The sequence below is a fragment of the Tigriopus californicus genome, chromosome 9 (genome assembly GCF_007210705.1).
Source record: "Tigriopus californicus strain San Diego chromosome 9, Tcal_SD_v2.1, whole genome shotgun sequence".
Lineage (NCBI taxonomy): Eukaryota > Metazoa > Arthropoda > Copepoda > Harpacticoida > Harpacticidae > Tigriopus > Tigriopus californicus.
The window spans coordinates 2,726,909-2,748,453 of record NC_081448.1 but is presented as its reverse complement, the minus strand read 5'-3'; the positions used below and the strand labels follow the sequence as shown (position 1 = coordinate 2,748,453).

The 21,545-nt window shown below is 41.6% G+C and overlaps 2 protein-coding genes across 2 annotated transcripts; both read right to left on the bottom strand.

Moving 5' to 3' along the window:
• Positions 1-982: 982 nt before the first annotated feature.
• On the bottom strand, positions 983-2,567 carry LOC131887040 (zinc transporter ZIP1-like). Its single transcript, XM_059235530.1, has one exon. The coding sequence runs from the start codon at positions 2,188-2,190 to the stop codon at positions 1,156-1,158; it is 1,035 nt and encodes a 344-aa protein (XP_059091513.1). The 5' UTR covers positions 2,191-2,567; the 3' UTR covers positions 983-1,155.
• Positions 2,568-7,883: 5,316 nt separating this feature from the next.
• On the bottom strand, positions 7,884-9,148 carry LOC131886503 (protein lin-37 homolog). The gene is made up of 5 exons (XM_059234867.1): positions 8,988-9,148; positions 8,794-8,923; positions 8,509-8,727; positions 8,132-8,435; positions 7,884-8,062 (listed from the first exon to the last, which is right to left on the bottom strand). The coding sequence occupies exons 1-5, from the start codon at positions 8,995-8,997 to the stop codon at positions 7,910-7,912; spliced, it is 816 nt and encodes a 271-aa protein (XP_059090850.1). The 5' UTR covers positions 8,998-9,148; the 3' UTR covers positions 7,884-7,909.
• Between the last annotated feature and the right edge of the window lie 12,397 nt (positions 9,149-21,545).

Below are 21,545 nucleotides of genomic sequence, written 5' to 3'. Positions count from 1 at the left end.
CACAATATTACTTGAAATTTGGTCAAGGTGTTCTTGAAAAAATTTTCTTCAAATAATATCATCAGCAAAAAATATTGACTGAATGTATTTAGAGCAAACTCTTGATTTATCAAGAAATCCTAATTATCACTTTTCATTTCTTGTACTTCAAGACATGTTTGAATCAGTTTAAGTATATTTATATGCCTGGTTTGAAGCACACACCGTCAATGGCTACAAAAACGATATCAGTCACATATTTTGTTCAATACTTATGCCAATAATCGACATTCGAAAATTTCAGCATCAAAAGTTTAGGTCCAACTTGGCGGGAAAGGTTTAGTGATTACAAAAGAATGGCGTTTCCTTGCTTCAGTGTCCTTGGATAAGGATACAAAAAATGTCGTCTTGTATGTGGGGCTTACAGCAACTCAAAATGTGGACTCCTCCAAGTATGCAATTGCCACAAATTTAGAACATTTATGCCAAATTTCACCATCGATGTTCATCAGTGAAATATCTTGACTGTTTGAATAAAAATATCGTATTATTTTGGGGAACTTTGTTAAAAAACACCTGAATATTAAAAAATGACTTAAAAGGGCAAACAAAATCTTAAAGATCAATATTCAATCACATTTTTGCGGAGTCTCCAGCTATTAATAAGGATGAAGGTTATGAGCACATTTCGTCTCGACGCAGTATTTTGCCAATCCTTCAGCTTCACCAAAGACAGGCTTAACCTACAACTCAGCACTTTCGGAGAAAGCTCAAAAAGACATCGTGAAGCTAAAAGAGACTTGTTAGACAACCTGACAACCTACATTACTAAATAAACTGAAATAACGAAATCGGCCATTCAGTCTCTTCTGCAAGACGTCACCTTGATGCCATTTCAACTAAGCAAAAAGAATAATAATATTTGTTACTCGTTCCTTTCTGGACAGCCCCCTCTCCCCTTTTGGCCTATACTATTTAAAGCCCGCGAAAAAAAAGACCACCATTTTCTCATCAGAGACACACTTGCATTGGTATGAAGACAAATTGAAGGATGCTCAACAATCTTGACGATTGTTGCGGAAACAATAGCACTTCTGGATAAACATGAGAAAGTACAAGGTCTGTGACAATTTTGATACATCTGACAGTAAATCATGGTTAATAATTTCGTTCATTTCAGCCTGTGACCGAGATGAGACTTCCAATGGCTAGGACTCCAACAAAGACCGAGAACACCTTCCACAAGCGGTTGCCTGGCTTATTGAACTCATGAGGCAAGACCTCGAAAAAAGTTATGTACAAAAAGGTTCCACCGGCAATCCCTTGCAGAACACCATCGGTCACGTCTCGACCCAAGCTCTTTTCCAGGCTACTGATGATAATGCCTATGCTGATCCCAATGGGCGAGGCCACCGTGAACACACTGACAGAGATGAGGAGGGATTTGGTGGACATCAAGGACTGGGCAATAGTCATGCCCAACGAGAATGCCATTACAGACTTGTGAACGATGACAGCGAAGAACAATGAATACAGGGCATCGGCTTCAGATTGCAACCCAATGGCCAAACCTTCAAAAAGGGAGTGAAAGCACAAGGCCACAGTCAGTAAGATGGAGCGAAAGGTGGAATTATCCATGGCCACAGTGTGTGAATGACCGTGTCCATCACCATCTTCGGGTTCATCCGGCTGATTGATGCTCAAGGCGGGGGAATTGGAGGAATATGACCTAGAATGATTGGATCCCGTCAGGAGTGGTGCATTCTCATCAATCTGGTCATCCCGATGCTGGTGAACGGGTCGACTTTGGCGGGCCTGTTTCTCTTGGTGGGACAAGACCAATTGCTCGCACAGCAAAGTGAGAAGGAACCCAAAGATGATGATCGATTCGGCCACTGGATAATTAATGGTCCACCCATACGACTTTTCGATTTCTTTCAGAATATGCGATATGCTCTCCTCCACATCCGGAAAGAGATCCAAGAGACACGCCCCCATGAACACGCCTCCGGAGAAGCACGACAGAAAGGGTAGGGCTTGCCGAAGATGGGTATTGGACACATTTCGGAATTTGATGGGAATCACACCAAAGATAAAAGTGGCAATGAGCATACCCGCACCCAAGATGACCTTCTTGGTGGGCATGGGCACCTCATCCACGGGGCTGGGGTTGTGGGCCTCAATAATAGTATAATTACTTCCCACCTCCATGATACCTGACTGGCCTCAAGAAATCAAACGCGAGAAAGGGGCGTTTTTGTAGTTGATACAAACACTTGACACTCTGTTTTTATAGGTTTTGTTCACAAATCACAACATACGGGTGGTTTATTGATTTCGCAAAAGGTCCGTTTTCGTTATTCCTTTTCAGGGTTTTGGTCGCTAAGCTGTTTTGGCCTGAGAGAAGCCGAGAGAAACAAAAACAAATAAAAAACTTCGTCTGCACTTACGCTACCGAACACCCCTAGCGTCAAAATGGCCACCGAACACAAAAATGCCAACAACTCCTATGTGAATTGTGAATAGCGACTAGAGAATGCCCCACGTATTCCATGAGGGGAAGCGCGCTCGCCGAATAACCGCTCTGCTGAACTTCTCGTCTATGGTAGATTTTCGGGTAATCATAGAATTTAGGGGACCTGAAAAGCGAGGGCGCTCGGCTGTACAGCACTAAAGCTAGAGAACAGTACCTCTAGGCTCCCTTTCCACATGAATCTTTTATCATGGAGTCTAATGACATTGCCATTCTGGGGTATCTAGTCGGTCTTAGCTACTCATTAATCTGTCAGGGTGACCTAAAATTTAGTAAGTAATGTCTTTTTAACACTTTGAGATTGATTCAAAAAGGATAAGTAACAGATACGCATGAAATGAAAGCTGAAAAGGCATTCATTTCCCGATGAGCCCATCTCCGCTGAAATTCTTCTAAGTAGGAGGGGAAAAATCTCGAGAAGTTCCAGATTGCCTCTTCAGCTTTCTTTTCATGCGCATCTACATATTTTCAACATTTTGAGTGTGGATTTTGTGATCATTTGGATCCACAAAATCATCGAACTATAACTGAATGGGTATATATCCCGTTTTGAATTTGTTCAATGTTGTTGTAAGCCGCCCAACCATCCAACATTATGTGGCTTCCAGGAAGGATGTGTTCTTGGATCAAGGCTTCAAGAGTGGGTCTATGCCGGTCTGGAACTTGCACCAAAAATGACTCCCAGGTTTCTCTGCAAATTCCCCCAAATATCCAGGTGCCCGGATTCAATCAACCTTGATGATATTTACTGTGAAACATGTATGACTTGTCAATCTCCATAGTGTTTGGAATGAGCGTTCCATAATTGTTGATGGAGATTCCTCCTATTTGATGATGATGGCCTGCTATCCACTCCACACATATATCTCAACAGTTTGGGTGTGATAATTCACCCAAACCAGCCAGCCTCATTAGCGCAATCCATAACAGTTGTCCTTTGCCCAACAATAGACAAATATCAGTATTTTGTGGAGGTCCAAATAAGATCCAGAGAAAAATGATGAATGACAAAATTGACTTCTTTCCACAGCATCTTGGGCACCTCCAAATGAAAGAATCAATCATTTGTTGGGTTAAAAGAACTCTTGGCACATTGCAAGGCACGCAAGAGTACGTGCTGGCCAAGAGCCTTCATTCCGCCATGAATTCAATGGTTTCGTCTACTGTTGCAGTCACCATGGTAATCTGGTGGATGGTCCATTGCTCTTCACATACCTCTGCTCCAGAGTGCTTATCAGAGAAAAGTCATTCCAACCAAGCCACTTGAGACTTTGCTTTGAACACATTTTGGTAGTTGGGCAACAGGGTGTTGATCGACTTCTCTTGCGTTACTCAGTTTCAACCAAAGGAGACAAACAAGCCATCAACTCACTGGCTCCCTGAATTTTGAACTTGATTTTGATAATCACATAACTAAATGTGTTTAAAGCAGATCCCCATCACACACACACCAGGCAGCTGTGAGGGAGCCAAATAATCTCACAAATCTCATGAGCGTTGTTTCTCTGACTAGCCCTCTACTCTGCCCTATTCCTGACATTAGTGGGGTTAGTCAAATGAATGTGAGGCTGCGAGGCATGACTGTATAGATTATCAGTATACTGATGCAGATTGAAAGGAATTACAATGATTTATTACAAAATCAAATTCTTGATCATCTTCTCCAAATAAAAGCATTTTGGCGCTATCTTTGTCTTTTGACCGGGTTAAAACTTCAGGTTTCACTGATCCTGAAGCGCGCTTTTTCGTCAAACATTCTGATATCGCACAGGTTTTTCTGTCTCCAACTTCGTCACCTCAAGTGCTCAAGTGCATACTCAATTTTCGACGAATCCCTGAAGGATTAGCACCATTGGGGAGTGTCTAATGCGGTGTCTTGACGGCGCCACTACCGCTTGCAAATGCTTACCAGTGAGCGTCCTCGCTTTTTAGGTCCCCTAAAGTCCATGATTACCGATTTTCGAACTTGCGCTGGGTTTGACAGGAACCGGATAGGTCTTAATGATGGAATTCTAAGGAGGCTGACCATGTTGATAAACCAGTGATATGTCAGTTTCATCAAAATTAGGAGATTAATTTTCAGGTGCAGCAGGAGAAAAATGATTGTTGGTTGGAAATATTGGCAATGGATGAATTTATTTAGAGTTTACAGCATAGTGTTAATGGCATGTTGAATCGCCAAAGGCAAAGACATAATGATTATTTGATAATTTCTGAGGCGAGGAATGCCCTTTTCAAACTTTATCATTCCAATTAGCTTCTCTTTTATGTTGCTTGAGTGGAAAGAAAATTCAGATTCATTGTCGACTCTCTGCCTTTAGACGAAACTAATTGATTGATTGAAGACTGAAAGATGCATTGCAATTTAAAATATTATCGCACCTACGATTTTTCCTCCGTTCGTTTTTTACTCATCTTGGGTTTTGGTTCTGGAGGGGAGCGCGTTTTCGCTGCGGGAGATCTCAGCACGAAGCTGCTGCTGGAAGTTCAATTTATTGCAGACAGTGCCTCTAGCGGAAAAATATTTTTGCGTACTTACTTACCACCACTGGCAATGCAATTTCCAGCAGATCCAAATAAAAGTATTAGGACATTTATTTAACGTTATTTCTATGAATAACTTGATCTGCCAACGAATTAGAGTTGATAGATTTGGATAACCCTTGAATAAAGGGTCAATGTAATATTTTGGTGAAAAACTCGTCTAAGTCTGACTTATAGGATGCTACACGATCAACACCTACATGCTCCCTACGAATTTTTGAGGGGAGCAAATTGAACAGTGAAGGAGTCTGAGAAAGTAGCGAGGAGGACTTTATGGTTCCAATGAGCCTGGACTCACCAGGGTTTGAAGAAGCTCACCAAACTCACGTTCATTTACTTCTCTAGGTTTTGGAATGTTTTCAGATAATTTTTGAAGATCAGTAGATCAGTCATGTTGGGGAATTGGGAGACATATCAAATTATACTTCTAGCCTTTGTAGCATGTGAAATATGACGTCTTTCCCAGGTCAACCTTTGTCCCATTGTGCCAAAAACTCACTCTCTTAAGATTTTACAAAAGAATCAGCTTCTGTGATTGAATAAATTCGACTGAATTACCTGAGCATTTTAGGATCCAGTGAATAATGTTCAAACACAAAATTGGAATTGTTGTCCTTTTCAAAGTCAAAAGGGAATTTAGAAAATATCACTGCAAAGGATAATTGAAATCTTCCAAGCATACCCTCTAACTGGGTTCAAATAGCTTTCCAATATGAATTTTATTTAAATTGGGTCAAACCGCCCCTTTTTGTTTGGATATTTTTGCTTGGCTAAATAATCAAAATAGAGGGCGCCCTTTCCCCTGAATATTTCCTGACAAGAACCAAAACAATCAATCCCGCTTTGAGGTGACGAGACCGTACCAACGGGCTTCTTATTGGATCACCACCTCAGCCTTATTATATGGTAATCAACCAATAAATAAAGTGGACATCACGTTAAATAAGTGAGACAGTTGTGAACAAAAAGCAATATCTAGGTTGAAAACCAAGTTTGTTATACATAGGTGACATGTTTTGAGTTTAATGCTATTGAGACTAAAGCAAACCAGCACGCTGACTAAAGCAAAACAAAGATATTTCAAGGAAAGCCCACAGATCGTCGCCCCCCCATGAACATCACAGCAGAAACAGACCACAGTGATGCTGAAAGCCAGTCATATTGACATGATTTCAGACAAATTTGGCCCCAGAACACCGACCAAACTTATGCTATGCCATGGCTATGCCCTCCAGCCTATTTGAAAGATTATGCGATGGTACCGTCAAAAACACAGGATTGGCCACGAGCTTCCAGCTTGAAAGATTTTTATCGCTCTCGATTCCCTGATCTAGGTTCAGGACCGTCATACATAACACTAACCTCTCGAAATCAGTATAATTTCAACACTCTCTACCCCGGGTGGTGTTCATTCACCCTTAACCTTCTTTCTACATGCTCAATCTAATTAGGCTTATGATCAGGCACGATTGGGCATAAAATCATGGCCGAACTGACCCGAAGTGGGTCTTTCTTCATGGCAAACCTGTTGTGACAAATGGCAGCCCAAACTGAGAAGAAGCAAACTCGCATCAGTGAAGTGAGGGGCTGAGTGAGTGAGAAAGAGGAGAACCCCTCGAACTTGTACTTCCAACGGCAAGGCCAGCCCAGAGAGCCAAGAGCCCACCCCCTATGGCGTCCAGCGACTCTGCCTAAGCGACCGTCTGTCTCGTGACTAGTCCGCTCATCCCGAGCATGAAGCATAAGTAGGCGTGAGACACCGCCCGTCCCCTGTCCCGCCCCTACCGCCCGCCCGCCCGCCCGCCCTACCCAACATGTCCGGTCTCACGCTGGGTCATGCCTTGCCTCTCCGCCCGCCGTGCGTGCCCTTGCCTAACAAGCCCGTGCCCATGGAGTCATTGGGCGGGGCGGGGGACACTTTGCCACCGCCACCGGCTGAGTCACCCCCGCCCGGGTCCGAGGGTTCGCCCACGGGCACGCCCAAGAATAAGATCGACCCGCATTGGGCTAGTTTGCCCGTGACGGATCAATGTGCGTACTGTTCCTATATAACAGATCGGAAAGACCGCATGCGGCGACATATCCGCACCGTGCATTACAAGGATAAGCCGTTTCAGTGCGCGTTTTGCCCGCACACGTTCGGCCGCAAGGACAAAATGAAACGTCACGAGATGACCGTGCATCACGCCCACAAACCTATTCAGTGTCCACAATGCAACATGACGTTTGCCCGCAAAGACAAGATGCTCACTCATATGAACCGCAGTCACGCCGTCACACTCATCGGCCACGTCGACCCAGGCAGTGGGAATACGGGTGCGGCTGAGCCCGTGAAAGGTGGCTCTCACACGGGGAAATCCCGGTCGAATAATCATCCGCCGCCACAACCTCCCACCGCGCAATTTCCGCCCAACGGTCTTAATTTGGCCTTCAGTCCCTTAGGTCACGTTCAAGTGGGCCCGCCCCTGGACATCAAACCCGTATTTTCCATGTCAACGCCATCGCGTCTAGTGTAACTGAATTTCGGAACCTCTCCCAAGAGCGGTCACGGTCGGTCGGGGTATTCTATGTCACCTGCAGCAGATCTCTGCTCACTACGGCCGACCCGCCCAATGCATTTTTTCCCACACGGCGCACGTAACTAATCCATATGTGAATAACTATTTTCCAACAGAATCCGGCAGTTAAGAGGTGGCCCGTCGCGTTTACATCACCTCAATCATGCCCTTAAAATTCCCACCATTCTTCAACTGTTGGGCTCCCATTCAACGTGGAACCGCCTCCAACAAGTTCAATTCTATGAAATAAACCTGATCTTGAAACCGAATCCCGAAATCGAGGGTAATCCAACTCTTATTTCTCGAACATGTCTTGTATCACCGCCAAACTGTCCGCGTAGCGTTCTTCGTTGGTCACAGCCGCATGGCGCCAACGTTGCCGCACGCTTTTCCATTGCGTCAAGTGCGACTGGGTCAGATCCTCGGGCGAACATTCTGGCTTCTGGATCTGAAACCGTTTCCATTCGTATTAATCAATCCATGAAACGAATGAAAACTTTTACTTCTTCAATCCTACCTCGTCCAAGTGAAACGTCACGGTAGCAGGTTTCGGAATGGATGGGATTCTCAATCGTTCCTCCACGCCTTCGGGATTTCGGGCTAAGGGTAAGAACACGGGTAGTTTGTAAACGGGCTTCAACGGCTTGACCTCTTCCGTCGGTTCATGGCCATTGACTTGGGTTGGCTCTTCATTCTCCGGATCATCGTTGGCCTTGGCACTTTCTTGTTTCTCTGCCTGGTCGGATCCGGTGCTGTCTTCTTCCATAGGCGAGGCTTCAACTTCGGGCACTTCTATGGGTTCTGGGGTGGGTGTGCGAACTCTAATTTAAGGGCAAACCGACCATCATTTTCATTCCGATCTAATTCCACTCGCCCAAGCATTATCCTACGTACCTGGGTGCAAAGTTGGTGTTGTGCGGTTGATTCTTCATCCAGGCCCGTGCCACGGGATACAGGGAAGTGCCCGCGGGAAATTGGGCCAGATCCACACTCCGATCAAAGAGCTTCATGACGAAAGTGTGGTGAAAGGCGTTTTCATAGGGCACTTCCTTCTTGCGGCGACGTCGGGGTTGGCGGGGCGATTTGGAGGGTGAGTTCCAGGGGCTGTTCGAGCTGAAATCAAAAATACGAAGCATATCATCACGTCCAGCTCGGATGACGATAAAGGGTTCTGCCCACTTGATGATTCGTTTGAGAGGCGTATCCAAGCCCGCCGAGAGATCGGGCAAGCAATCCAGCAAGTCATTTTCTAAGGCTGTGGTCAAGGCTCCGGATAGTCGATCCCGCGCGCGTTTCGAGCAGATATCATCTAGAATGCCAATCGACGACAGACATTCAAGGCTTGGATATGATATATGAGGATTTTGTTTTACCTTTGGCCATGATGCGGCGAAGAATCCGGATTATTTCGAGGCTATGAAGGGAGAGGGAGGGAAATGTTTGGCTCACAAGCTTGTATTGGAGAACAGCAAATCGTAGGAGAGTGACGACGTCGTGGGAGAAGAAGTGCCTGACCCGCGCAGAACGCAGAACACAGAGTACGCAACTTCAAGGAGTCTGATCTGTCAACCTTGGAGAACATCGGGGTAGGGGTTTGGCAGAGACGGTCTGCAATAAGCGAAAAGCGAGAATTTCGTATGTGCTGTATCATTCACTACACTTATGATTAACACTTGATATGGATTTTCATTACCACAAAATGAAAACATCATTTTTCTGGCTTAATCTGTAAATAGATCAAAATGGTATCTAACATCAATTGAAACTCGTTAAAAATGTACATGATCGAATTTATAACAACAATTTACAAACGCTAAATGAATAGTTATGTGCGCGTTTTTTCCGAATTTTGAAGAAAATGTACGCAACAGGTAGTTTTTGGAGGCATTTTCTAAACACCATGTTAAAACTGAGAAAAAGGTCATCTTGGAGGCCATATTGATTGGTGTTTATTTAGAACTTTTTTCAACCTTTCTTTGTACGTTTACCGAGTTTTAATTGATGCTAAATAACATATTGAGCTATTTTCAGGCGAAGCAAGAAAAATGAAATTTTACTTTTGGTATATTGAAAATTTATACAAATTTTATAAATTTTCTACGAATTTGAGTTTAGATATGGCAATTCGGATCTAAAACATAAGAAGAAGAATAAAAAACATTAAGTTCCATAAAACTCAGTATCGATCAAGCAGATCATAAGCTAAGATGGATACAAGTGCTATCTAAATGTGCTCCACAATTCCATGGCATACTATAGGGTTTTAAAAAGTATTGTTTTTAGGCAGGTTTATCAGTTTTTACCTCAATTGGAAATCCGAAATGGTCCCTTGGGATTTTACGAGCGACAGCTTGCCAATATGTGTTTTGGCTTTTATCTAGAAATTTGATAAGGGTCGCCATTGTGCCCACCCACCAAGAAAGATACTGGAAAATGGCATTGTCGATTGGAGAAATGTGATGGCTGACATTCCTGGCCGGCTAAGCTCACTCCTCTGACCTAACCTGGCACCCGCCAATAAAGGCTTAATACCAAGTCAAACCATAGTCAATTTGATTTATTGATTCATTGATTTTGTTTGAGAAATGATTTGTTCAACAAACAACAATAGCAAATAAGTTAATACTTTATATACCTTTTGTACGTATGTTCTTGAACAAATGTTTCTCAAGTTCTGAATAAGCGAAAGCTTGTATTCACTCGAAATTGAAAATTTGCAATTTTGATCAAACTATCTGGATGACCAAATTAAACGGAGGAACCCATCTAAATCATACAAGAAGAATCAAATAATAATGGATTGGAATTTGATTTTGCCAGATTGAATGAAATGCGCACTGTCCTATTTTACCTCCCTTTTGAGGCTGTAAAAAAATGTTGCCGTTGTCCGTGGACATTGCTTTGCGCTCATTTCCATTCGCCTGACTTTTTTTAAATTCTAAATTATTTCATGGTTTTAGAACCTTTGGTGATTTTTGGCTAGTTTTAACTCAGTTTTGAATGCTTTGAGTTGCATTTATGTTTTGTTTATACAAGATTTGATCTGATTCAAGGTAGAATTAAGGCCTCCATTGAGACAGGTCAGTTGAACAAGGAAAGTAGGGTCGTTCGAGAGGTGAGGTCGAGTCCGAAGGCATTTTTCTCTTATGCAAACACTAAGAGAAAGATGAAACACCCTGTAGGGCCTTTTGAGGTTGATGGGGAAGCCATAGACAATGTAGAGTCTATGGCCAACATACTTGGAGATCAGTTCTCTGTTGTGTTTTCAACTCCACTGAGTTTAGGAGCAATAGTACATTGCTCTATTGATGAGTTTGTTGAGATTGGCAAGGCTTGTCAAGTTGAGCGTTTAGTTGAGCTTGCAGTCACAGAGCAAGATGCTTTAGAGGCCATCAGGGACCTGAGACCCTGGACCTCTCCTGGCCCTGATGGAGTGACATCTCAGTTTCTGATGAGATGTTCAGTGGTTCTTGCTCCTGTTTTCTCGTACTTGATGCGTTGGATCTTGGATCAGGACAAGTTTCCCCTTCAATAAATTTAGCTCATGTTGTTCCCATTTTTAAAGGTGAGAGATAAGTCGCTCCCTAATACCTATAAGCCCATTTCTCTCACTTCGAATATGGCGGAGGTGTTTGAAAAGAACATGAAGTTCAAACTTGTTGAATTTCTTGATATACATGAAGTCCATCCTCCTAGACAGCATGGGTTCCGAGCACATTTTAGCACGGTTACCCAACTGATTGAACATATAGAGCAGGTTATTGAGGGACTAGAGAGCCATGAATCAGTTGATGTAGTTTATCTTGACTTTGCCAAGGCCTTTGAAAGGGAGATCACTGCCCTTTAGTCAACAGGCTCCTTGAGATTGGGATCCAAGGCAAGGTTCTCAATTGGTTAAGAAGTTGCATTGCTGGTAGGAAGCAATTGGTTAAGGTTGAGGGATCCCTTAGTGACATACGCGATGTCAAGTTGGGTGTTCCTCAGGGCTCCATTTTGGGTCCTCTCCTGTTCATCATCGTCATTGCTCCACTTCAGAAGCTTGGTAGTAGTAATGTCAATATCTCTTCCTATGCTGATGATACAAAATTGGTAGTTGGTAGGAATGGTCAGAATTCCAGTTGAATGGAAGTAATCTTAGACCAAATCTACTCTTGGGTTGATGCGAGTAACATGGCACTGAATGGAATGAAATTTCGCTCAATGACTTTTAGGTCAACGCCATTACACACTCCACTATTAGATAATGAAGGTAAGGGCATTCAGCAGGTCTCATCCATGAAGGATTTAGCTGTAGTCTTTCAAGATAATGGAAAGTTCGATGAGCATATCCAGTTGAAAGTTGGTAAGGCTTTTCAAACATGTGGTTGGATATATCGCACGTTTAAGTCCAGAGATAGTGTCACGATGCTAACTCTGTACAAGTCGATTGTTCAGCCGCATCTTGAATATGCCTCTCCCATTTGGGCTCCAATGAGTTCAGCAGGTTTGCAAAAGCTCGAGCAGGTCCAAAGATGTTTTACTAGGAACATTGAAGATATGAGAGAGCTCTCGTATTGGGAGAGGTTAGAAAGGTTGGGATTGTACAGTACTCAGAGAAGGTACGAAAGGTATCTGATATTGTACGTTTTCAAAAGCATTCATGAGCTTTGTCCCAACCCAGGATTTAGGGTCAATTGTAGTGACCGTAGAGGCTTAATGTGCGTTTTGAGAGCACCTTCAAGCCCTCGAGAATCCAGGCTAGTTAAAACAATGAAGTCCAACTCTCTTCTTTCTCGGGCTCCTTCATTGTTCAATTTGCTGCCCTCAAATATTCGTAGGGCTTATGTAGGCGTTGATCCAGTAGCAGGATTTAAGTCAGACTTGGACAAGTTTTTGATTAAAATTCCCGATCAACCTTATATTCAAGGGTTAGCCAGATATGCCAACTTTAATTCGCTAGTCGGTCAAATAATGTATATAAATAAAAGTTAAGTAAAATGAATATATTTCTCTTCTTGAATTGGGATTTCAGTAGCGGTAAGGAAGTCCGCAAAAAAAAAAAATAGAAAGAAGATGGTCAGTTTTGACTTAACCTTTTCATTTGCATATAACCTGTTGAGTTATTAATGGAAACATTAGGCTTGCAGCCCTGTCAGTACTTATATTTTGATACTTCACAAAGTTTTTGGAAACATTTTGTGACATTTCGTTGTCATTAAAGGTCATCGTTTTTTTTCCAAATTTTATGCGGGTCTACTAACGAAAAGTTGAAATGTGGCACCAAATTTTATACCAATGGATATATGTTCAACCTTGAGGACAAAGGACATGAGACGTACTTTTTCTCAAATACCTCTTTATTCCACATAACGCCGTGCAGATTTGCTCAGGAAATTAGTGTTTTTGTTCTCGGGCATTTTTCTGGGTCAGCCGGAACTTCACTTAACCAAATACATTCCTAACGCTCAAGTGTATATACAGTACCAACGGTTGAAGTGCAATCCACCGCAAGTACCTTAGTCACCGTGGGTAAAAAAAATCCTCCTCAAAATGATCCATGCCTGACAATCTGCGATTGAGCCAAGCCGACTTCATCCTCCTATCCTTGACAATCCGTTCTACCTTGTCTTGTCTTTCTCATCTAAATTTGACTCGAATGCGCTCCCGAGGATCCTATAATCCCGATCCACACATACACATACCCCGCCCCCTTGAGTTGTGTCTTCAACCTGAAGTTGAACGTGTTGTGACTGGTGAATGAGCAATACTGTGCTCTTTCATGGTCATGCATGTTACCCATCAAGCATGTTACATGAGGTCTAATTTCCTTTTCATATAAAGTCACTCGAGATCCTTGCCATCCCGTCAAAATGTCTTTGAGTAGCGGGAGATACGAATTTCCCATTTTACACGGGAACAGTTCATCCACTTTACCTAGTTGATTTATAATCATTGATTCATCAGGAGGACGAATGCTCAAAATGGAGGTCAATTCCGAGCACAATGCAGAACATAAAGTTTGATAAATGGGGTTGAAAGTGCTCAATCGTCAGACCTGATTGATAAGATTCGAGGAAATCGTCAAGTCAACGTAGAGTCAAAATTAGATGGATTTCCATCGTAAACTCGCGGAAACCTGGAACTCGAACGAACGATTACTCGGTAGCGAGACATATTAAAATTGAATGCAACCTGATTAAAAACTTGCCTTTGAGCTCAGGAGCGATGCACCTTCGCCCCCCCCCCTCCCCTCCTTCTCTCCTCTTCCAAATTGACCAATTTTAGATCGAAGAACTTCTTCAATGCCACATGCCGAATTGAAAAGATAAATGGTCCCAACGAAGATATTGACTTTGGTCCCCAGCCAACCAAGCAAGAGGCGTTTCTTTTCCTCTTGGGGTTGTTGCCTCACATTAATGATCCCCTCGAGTGTCTCGCTGTCAACTCGGCTCAATTCCACAGAGTTGAACTGAAATACTCGTCTTCCTGAGTTTTTCAAAGTGAGAAGTGTATGTCAAGGACGGGCTTATTAGTCGGATTGCATCCAACAACCAACCAACTTTGCTGAGGACCTGAATCTCAGGGTTGCCAAAAGAGGCAATTGAAGACATTCACAAAGAAGCTCGAACGGGACTTGACGTTCTTATTCATTCAGACTCGACCGTGCAATCATAAATAAACTTTGGGTCAAGAGCTCATCAATGCAATGTGAGTGTATGCATGTTTGTAAACCTGATGGCTCAAAGCTAATCAAGAATATGCTCCTAGTTGAACTTTGGGTGATGGTCCTTCTTTTCATTTCAAAGCGATCTATGTTCTCCTTTTCCGGTGATTCTGAATTAGTGTTTGCGACTCAGTTTGCGAAGTTCAGAGTGTCGCTTAGAACTTATTACATGTCTCTACCGGAAAACTTGCTGAGTCAAAAAATATTTAAAGCTCTTTTTGAGGGCTGATGAATATTACACAGTATAGCACAATTGGGAGTTTCAGACATTAACCTTCGATGAATCTTCATTGTCAGGCAATTACTAAACTTTAAATTTAGAGCTCTGTTATGTTGATGATTTAGCCTGGTCAAAGCAAGAATTGTTCCGGTGGGAGGTCAAAAAGGAATACAATAGAAATTCAATAGTGCCCCTGAATGAGTTGGTTTGTCGTTTTTTGCTGATAGTGTTGCTTCTGATAGTTCCGCTTATGTCTGCCACTTCAAACAGCGAACTGACTAGAGGAGCCAGAGTTGGTTGTGAATTGAGTAATGATTTTGTTTCAAGTGGAGCAAGATTTAGCATATGCAGGGTAGCAAAATGTGTAATTCAGTTTTACTTTTGTGATTTATAACAACATCATCTGTTTCAGATTTCTTACGTGAATAAATGTAGTTTCTGAGTAGCCATGGCTCGTTTCTCTTATTGGAAAATGCAATTATATGATTTAAATTTAACTGCGCAAGATCAAATGAGCTCTGATTGTTGTAAAGCACCTTATCATAAGTAGGCCATATTCATTAAGACAATTTTTCTGAATCAATTGTCATTTTTAGCAAATAGGTTGGGATTTGCCATTTTCGATATCATCCCAACAACCATCACTATCAGCGTTAGCTAAGTTGGTTACTTAATGAAAATGAATAGGACATGCAAATGCATGACCCTGGCTCGCCTAGCCATCTCTCTGAGTATTGATCTTCACACCGCCCAATTTTCAATCACAAGGTTAAATTGCCTTTCGAGTTGCTCTTCTGAACGTACGTGCCCGTTGAATCTCTTGCTTCCAGCCTCTTTACTCCTCTCACCACCAATGCTGAAATTGATGACGATTATCATAATCATCATCTCGGGCGGCCGTGTTCACAATGGAAATGGAAACACTGATGAGCAAAGTGGCTTCCTCCTCGAAAATTTGAAACTTGATCCAGTCAAGGTTTCAAAGATGACACTCCTGTTGTTTGCCCACGATGATTGGTTGTCGACAGAAGCCATGAAGAAGGGATCTTCGAACCACACCTTCTTGAACCGGATTTTTTTTGACGGTCAACCATTGCATTCTTGGCTTGTTGGCTGGCTGAAAAACCGCGTGTCTTGAGATAACCTGGAAGTAAGACGATTTTAATGATCGGGATTCTTTTTTGTTCAAACTACGTCGATCGATTTTGAGTTTTCTCCGAGCACGAAACCAGGAATCATTAGAGTGAAATTGGTATTTCCCGACCAATATGCCTTTTTTTCACGACGATTAAGATTGCTTCTCTAACATTCTCTCCCAGCACATACAAAGAAGTTCTTCTGGAAAAATATCTTGACGTTTAATCATGCATTGTTTTCCTGCGGGGGAATGCACATGAATCCAAGACTGAAAGAAACCATGTCCAAAGTTTTTTAAGATGTATAAACGAGTAAAAAAGTTACCAATAATAGCTTGTCTACTCTATATACAATTCAAATCTTAAAAAAACAAAAAGGCCTTTTGAAGTAACCTGTGATCGATAGACACGAGGATCGTCTTGACATGAACTTTAGGCACAATCATTAGCTTCTCGTGCAATTAACGTGAACCATCAATCCCATTCAAGGGTCTAGAAGTAATTCGCTTCAGTCCCAAAAGTGCGTAGGCCCAATGGATCAACCCTTTTTCTGACCTCTGAGCTCCGCATTTGCCATGTAAATGAAGAACATCGGGCAAATCTGACATTTCGGCAGTCAGGCTTCAACGAACGGGAGAACGAGATCGAGATGCTCTTTGGCTGCTTGCTCGTTCACAATAATTGATTCCTTATGCATGGATGGAGGGATGTGGGCTAAGAAGACCCAGAAGAAGTTCCTTTTAGAAGGACGGTAGGGGTATTATTACACTCGAGTCGTAAATGAACCCGACCCCACTCACACACACCAGATTTTAACAGGTGATTTTAATCGATGATCCAGCTCCTCAGTCCGTTCTCAGACTTGCGTTACATACATACATACTACTTGGTTGTTGTACGTAGTAAGTAAGGTTTGACTCTTTTTGAAATGAACTTGACCTTTGTCGTTTGGGTTCATTTCGCACATCCCGGTTCACATTTAAATCAGCTAACAATGGCAGCCAATGGACCATGAACACACAAATACAGAACGATATGTAGACGCTCTTCTGAAACGGCGAGATCAACATTACCGCAATCATTTCATTTGAATAGAGGTCGAGAATTAACGTGACTTTGGGTTGACGAAACTTGAAGCGGTAATTAAAGGCTTTGAATATTATCCTTATAGGTAGGCACCAAATGAAATGCGAGTGGTATTGTGTTGATGCGTAGATCATAGATACATAGTTAAGGAGTCATCAATCATGAATCGCCAATGATGAAAATCTTCCAATAAGAAAAATCTAAGGTTACTATAAAGTCTGACGTATGTTTGTACTTGCCGGGGAAGCAAGACATGCATTATTTAATGGAAAATCGGTCGAATTTGAGAAATTGTACGAAGCCAATACATTCCTTGAGTCTTGGCCCTATTATGAGATGCATCGCTTGCATTTCCCGATATATAAAACAATGCTCAATGTGAAAATTAGCAGAGATTAGAGAAAATACAAGTTGTTAAGAATTACTACTAAACTTTTGACGCCACCCATAGTCAGGTCATATAACTATTTATGTGTATGATCTCTGAATACGTACACCTTTACATGAAGGGCATGATAAGTGTTACAACACATAACAAAAAAAAATCAGTTAGCGCAGTGTAAGAGGTGGTCCACATTGAAGAGCTACTTGGTCAGTATGATGACTCGACTGGATTGGAATTTTGTGTGTTTTTATTCCCGAGTCAGTATCCAACTTGGAATGTCTACATTCTGAATAGAGCCCATCCACTTTTACGGTTGTCGCCATGCCACGTCATACGTTATCAATCCACCCGCGGGAATGATCACATATTTGCTTGCCTCGAGTCGTTAAAGGTACACACATTGATACCACAGGTCATTTTTGGGGTATTCGGGGTGCTAAGGTGGGAGGGGTGAACCTCGCCGGGTCGGCAAAACTAGCCATCACATTATCCGTAAATAGTTCCGATAGACAGTGTCATGGGCCGTATCAGTTTGGCTTTCCGTCAGTGGATGTGGTTAGGGTCGAAAATTTTCCTTGAGAAAGCACGTGGAGGAGAATCGAACCGAGGACCTCGCTCATGTTAGGGAACTCCGCTAACCACCCTATTTGGACTGGGTCAGCGCGGGATTCGAACAGTATCGAAAACAGTTCTCAAATTTCTGGTTTCTGGTCCACGTCAAGATGCCTTAAGCACTTTGTTTTTAACCCATGGAGCACCAAAAACAAATTGTCAAAAATAATATCAAAATTGAGTTAGAAAATCAGATCAAGTTCACATGGCAAAATGGGCAGTTTTGACCTCTTTCAAGACTTGCAAATCCTTTTAACCTCAATTATTAAAAGGCACGGTGGTACCCACAAAACTGATAATGTTTTTGTGCAAATAACAAGACTTTTAATAACGATTTTCGTTGTTATTTAAACAAAAGGAACAACTTTTGTCAAAAAAAAACATCTTGGATTTTAGCTCAGATTAGAATATTTATCCACTTAAAACCTACAAAGAGATTATATATTTAAAAACGTAATCTATAGATGTTGGGAGTAACCTTTGTTGCGTTTCCAACTATAATGTTATCCAAATCAATTGAGCTAACGATCAGATATCACGCTTTCAAAAATTGCGTTTGCATCAAATTTGGTTGCAAATTGCTCCGGTTATATCTTACAGCAATTGACAAAAAATCTAATATGCTTTTTCTATGCTCAGAATATAAATGAAAATATTTTACTTTTCTAAAGCTGGTAGAAAAATGCGAAAATAGTTTGCAATATAACTTGAAACTGACTTCATGTCAATATTTCATAATTTTGAGGCCATACTTGTCGATCGAGCTTAATTTTGAGTTTTGACAAAATTCTAATGACGTTGAATGAAAACATCGCCAAAACGTAGATATCAATGAATGCAAAAAGTGACAAATTTGAAAATTAAACTGTCGCATGTATCTTTCAAATAGTTTACGATGATCATAGGATAGTGTCGCTTTTAGCACTTAAGTAAAATGAAAGGCAATTTTACTTTTTTTCTAAGTTTTAAGTGACATTTTTTGCTACTTTTATCTTTTAAATAGATCGTAAAGGAAATGGAAAATACTACTTTTTCTCGTGTCATTGAAAAAGACAATATTATGCCTTGGGAATAACTGGAAACATAATTAGGTCACTTTTCAATCTTTTAAGGTGCAAATGCAACTTTCAACTTGTAATAATTAAGCATCTGCTAAATAGAAGTAAATGAAATTTTAAGTCAGTACATAACTAAGAGTACGTTGAATACTGAATGACTACTTTTTTGACAATGATTCATTTTAATGGGTTTCCAGTGATTTAACACACTTATATGAGCTCCTTTTAAACATGTGTATTTCACTAAAGTTGTTACTTTTGTCTCTTTGACAAGAAAAACCATATCTTGATGTCTTGGCATTTGAGCAAATACATAACCAGAAAATATAACCACCGTGGAGGGTTACCTTCCTACATTAACCTTGCGAGGGAGTCCAAACCAAAAAGGGATTAGCCCTTTAGATGTTGTGAACGCACCCTGACGGGTAGAACGAAAACGATTTTCCGTACAGCTTTAGGACCGTGGAAACGTCCTTCATTCCCCACGAACCTTCAACGCATGGCCTGAAAGATAGAGCGAACCCAACGTTTCAGATTGAATGTCCGACACAGTAGCTCACTGCTTGGCATGTGTTTTAAGGTGTCACGCCAATCATTGATTTGACTTTATCAACACGAACAAATCCATGAATCTTTTGCCATGTGGACAAAACAGAAGTTCAACATGAATGGTATCGAATGTGAAGGAAATTTGCTTATTTGCTTGACAATGGCATCCCATTCATTGAAATACGATTTCATCCGCACTCTTCGAGTAATCAACACCAATCCATGCTCAAGATCTTAAGAGTTATTGGCGCTTGAAAGCTAAATAAGAAGCATTGCTCTGATGTATTGCAGTTCTTTCCATTTAACCAGTTCCATGTCTCAGGTTTATAGCTCATTTTTGACGGAGGTCCAATTACACTCGCAAACAAGGAGCACTGGAGAAATGGAGTGCTTCCGTTTGAGGCCATTGAATTGACCAACATCCTGAATAGGGGATGGAATCCAAAGATCAATCAGGCCTTAGGTATGAGGCCTAGGAGAACAGCAGTCGGACAGAATAACAATCGATTTCATAGAAAAAATCATTGCCGCTTGTTACCGGATCATCCGTCAGGCATTAGCTGAAATTGGAGGCTCCTTTGAGATCTTCCGAGCTTCACATAAGCATTGAACTTACCATTTACCGGGTACCACTGTACCCACCCGACCAACATTGAACGTCAAACCCATTTTCTGACAAGCGAAAACATGATTTGTAAGTTAATCCCTTTTCAAGGTTAGGTCCAGATAAATTTTGGTTTTCCTGGATATCCAAATTAGGAGAGGGCTTTACAATTTGTACCAAAAGACTCCGTTGGCCGGGAGGAGAATGAGGAACTCATGGCAACATTTACCGATGATGAGATATGCAAATTTGAGCCTTTTTTGCGACTCATCCTATCGTCAAGAAAATGAGGACCACGATGCATTGTACGTCGTACCTCTAACAACAAGCAACGGCTTAACAACTGGTCCGACGGGGCTAACCATCCAATACAACGAGTTCAAACTCAACTTTGGGGCGTGTCAATCAGTTAAGCCGAAATACGACCCGTTCTTCTTCATTTAACGTGGGCCCACCCTTGTCCCTTAAGTATGTATCAACATTTCGCGTTGGACTACCTCTCCAGCCGTAAGAAAAAAAGCAGACAGGATCGACAGGGAGCAAGCCCGAATGGACGAACCAACCATCGAACCACCTGGTTCCCGATTCTGAATGAAGACGATCAGGCGTACCTTGAAATGAAGAATCCCCTTACCACAGTACATGAGCGTGTTACGCTACATTTTCCTGGGAAGTTTAAAACACAGGGTTGGGACTAACTAGAAGTCAAAGGACTGACGATAGTGCTTTGCTGCTGGTATGCTGTCGGTTCGTGCAACAACAACTAATGTTTTTTTCTTAAATCAAAAAGTAATGTGCAATTCGTGACAAATACTTTCAAAAAATCACATATTAGGGCGAAAATTGATATTTTGTTTTGCTCTAGTTAGGCATGAAATGGTTGGGATTTGACCAAAAATAGGTTTATTAGTAACAATTGACGAATAATTTGCTCGAAAGCAATTGTTGTTAGGTTTTGATTTCAAAGATGACCAATAAAACCGAAGATAAATAAGCCCTACAAAATGTTGCATTATCATGTCCATTTTTTATGGAATTAGAAATACCTATTTATCAAATGCCTCTTCTTCTGTTTTGTTATAGAACATGAAATCGTGTGGTATATTCCCTAAATGCATCATCAATTAAGCACCCCTACAGAATTCTTAAGTTTCGGTTTGAACTTTTTTAGTCCATCATTAATATGTAGGCATACAAGGTGTTGAGTGGAACACAAGCAGAACACTGAACCTATTATAATATTTTGTCAATAGAGATTGCACCAGCTAGAGCTTGATGGGCAGTCATTTGGCTTGAAAACTTTAAAAACACCCTTGTCATTAGAATAATCATGCTATGCGCGACAGATATGTTGCAACAAGGGTCACTTTGGAAAGAAAGTGGTTTATGAGTTTTGATTATGATGCCCATAATAGAAGTCAAATGAGGAAACCGCGAATAAATGTTCACCCAACAACTGAATTTCTCCCTTCTTCATGTCTCTGGTTTTCATACAGATTCAAGCCAGCCAAATCTGTCAGTCATTTCCATATTTTGCTCTTTCACTTCCTCTCAAGCATCTAGTACAAAGATGAGTGC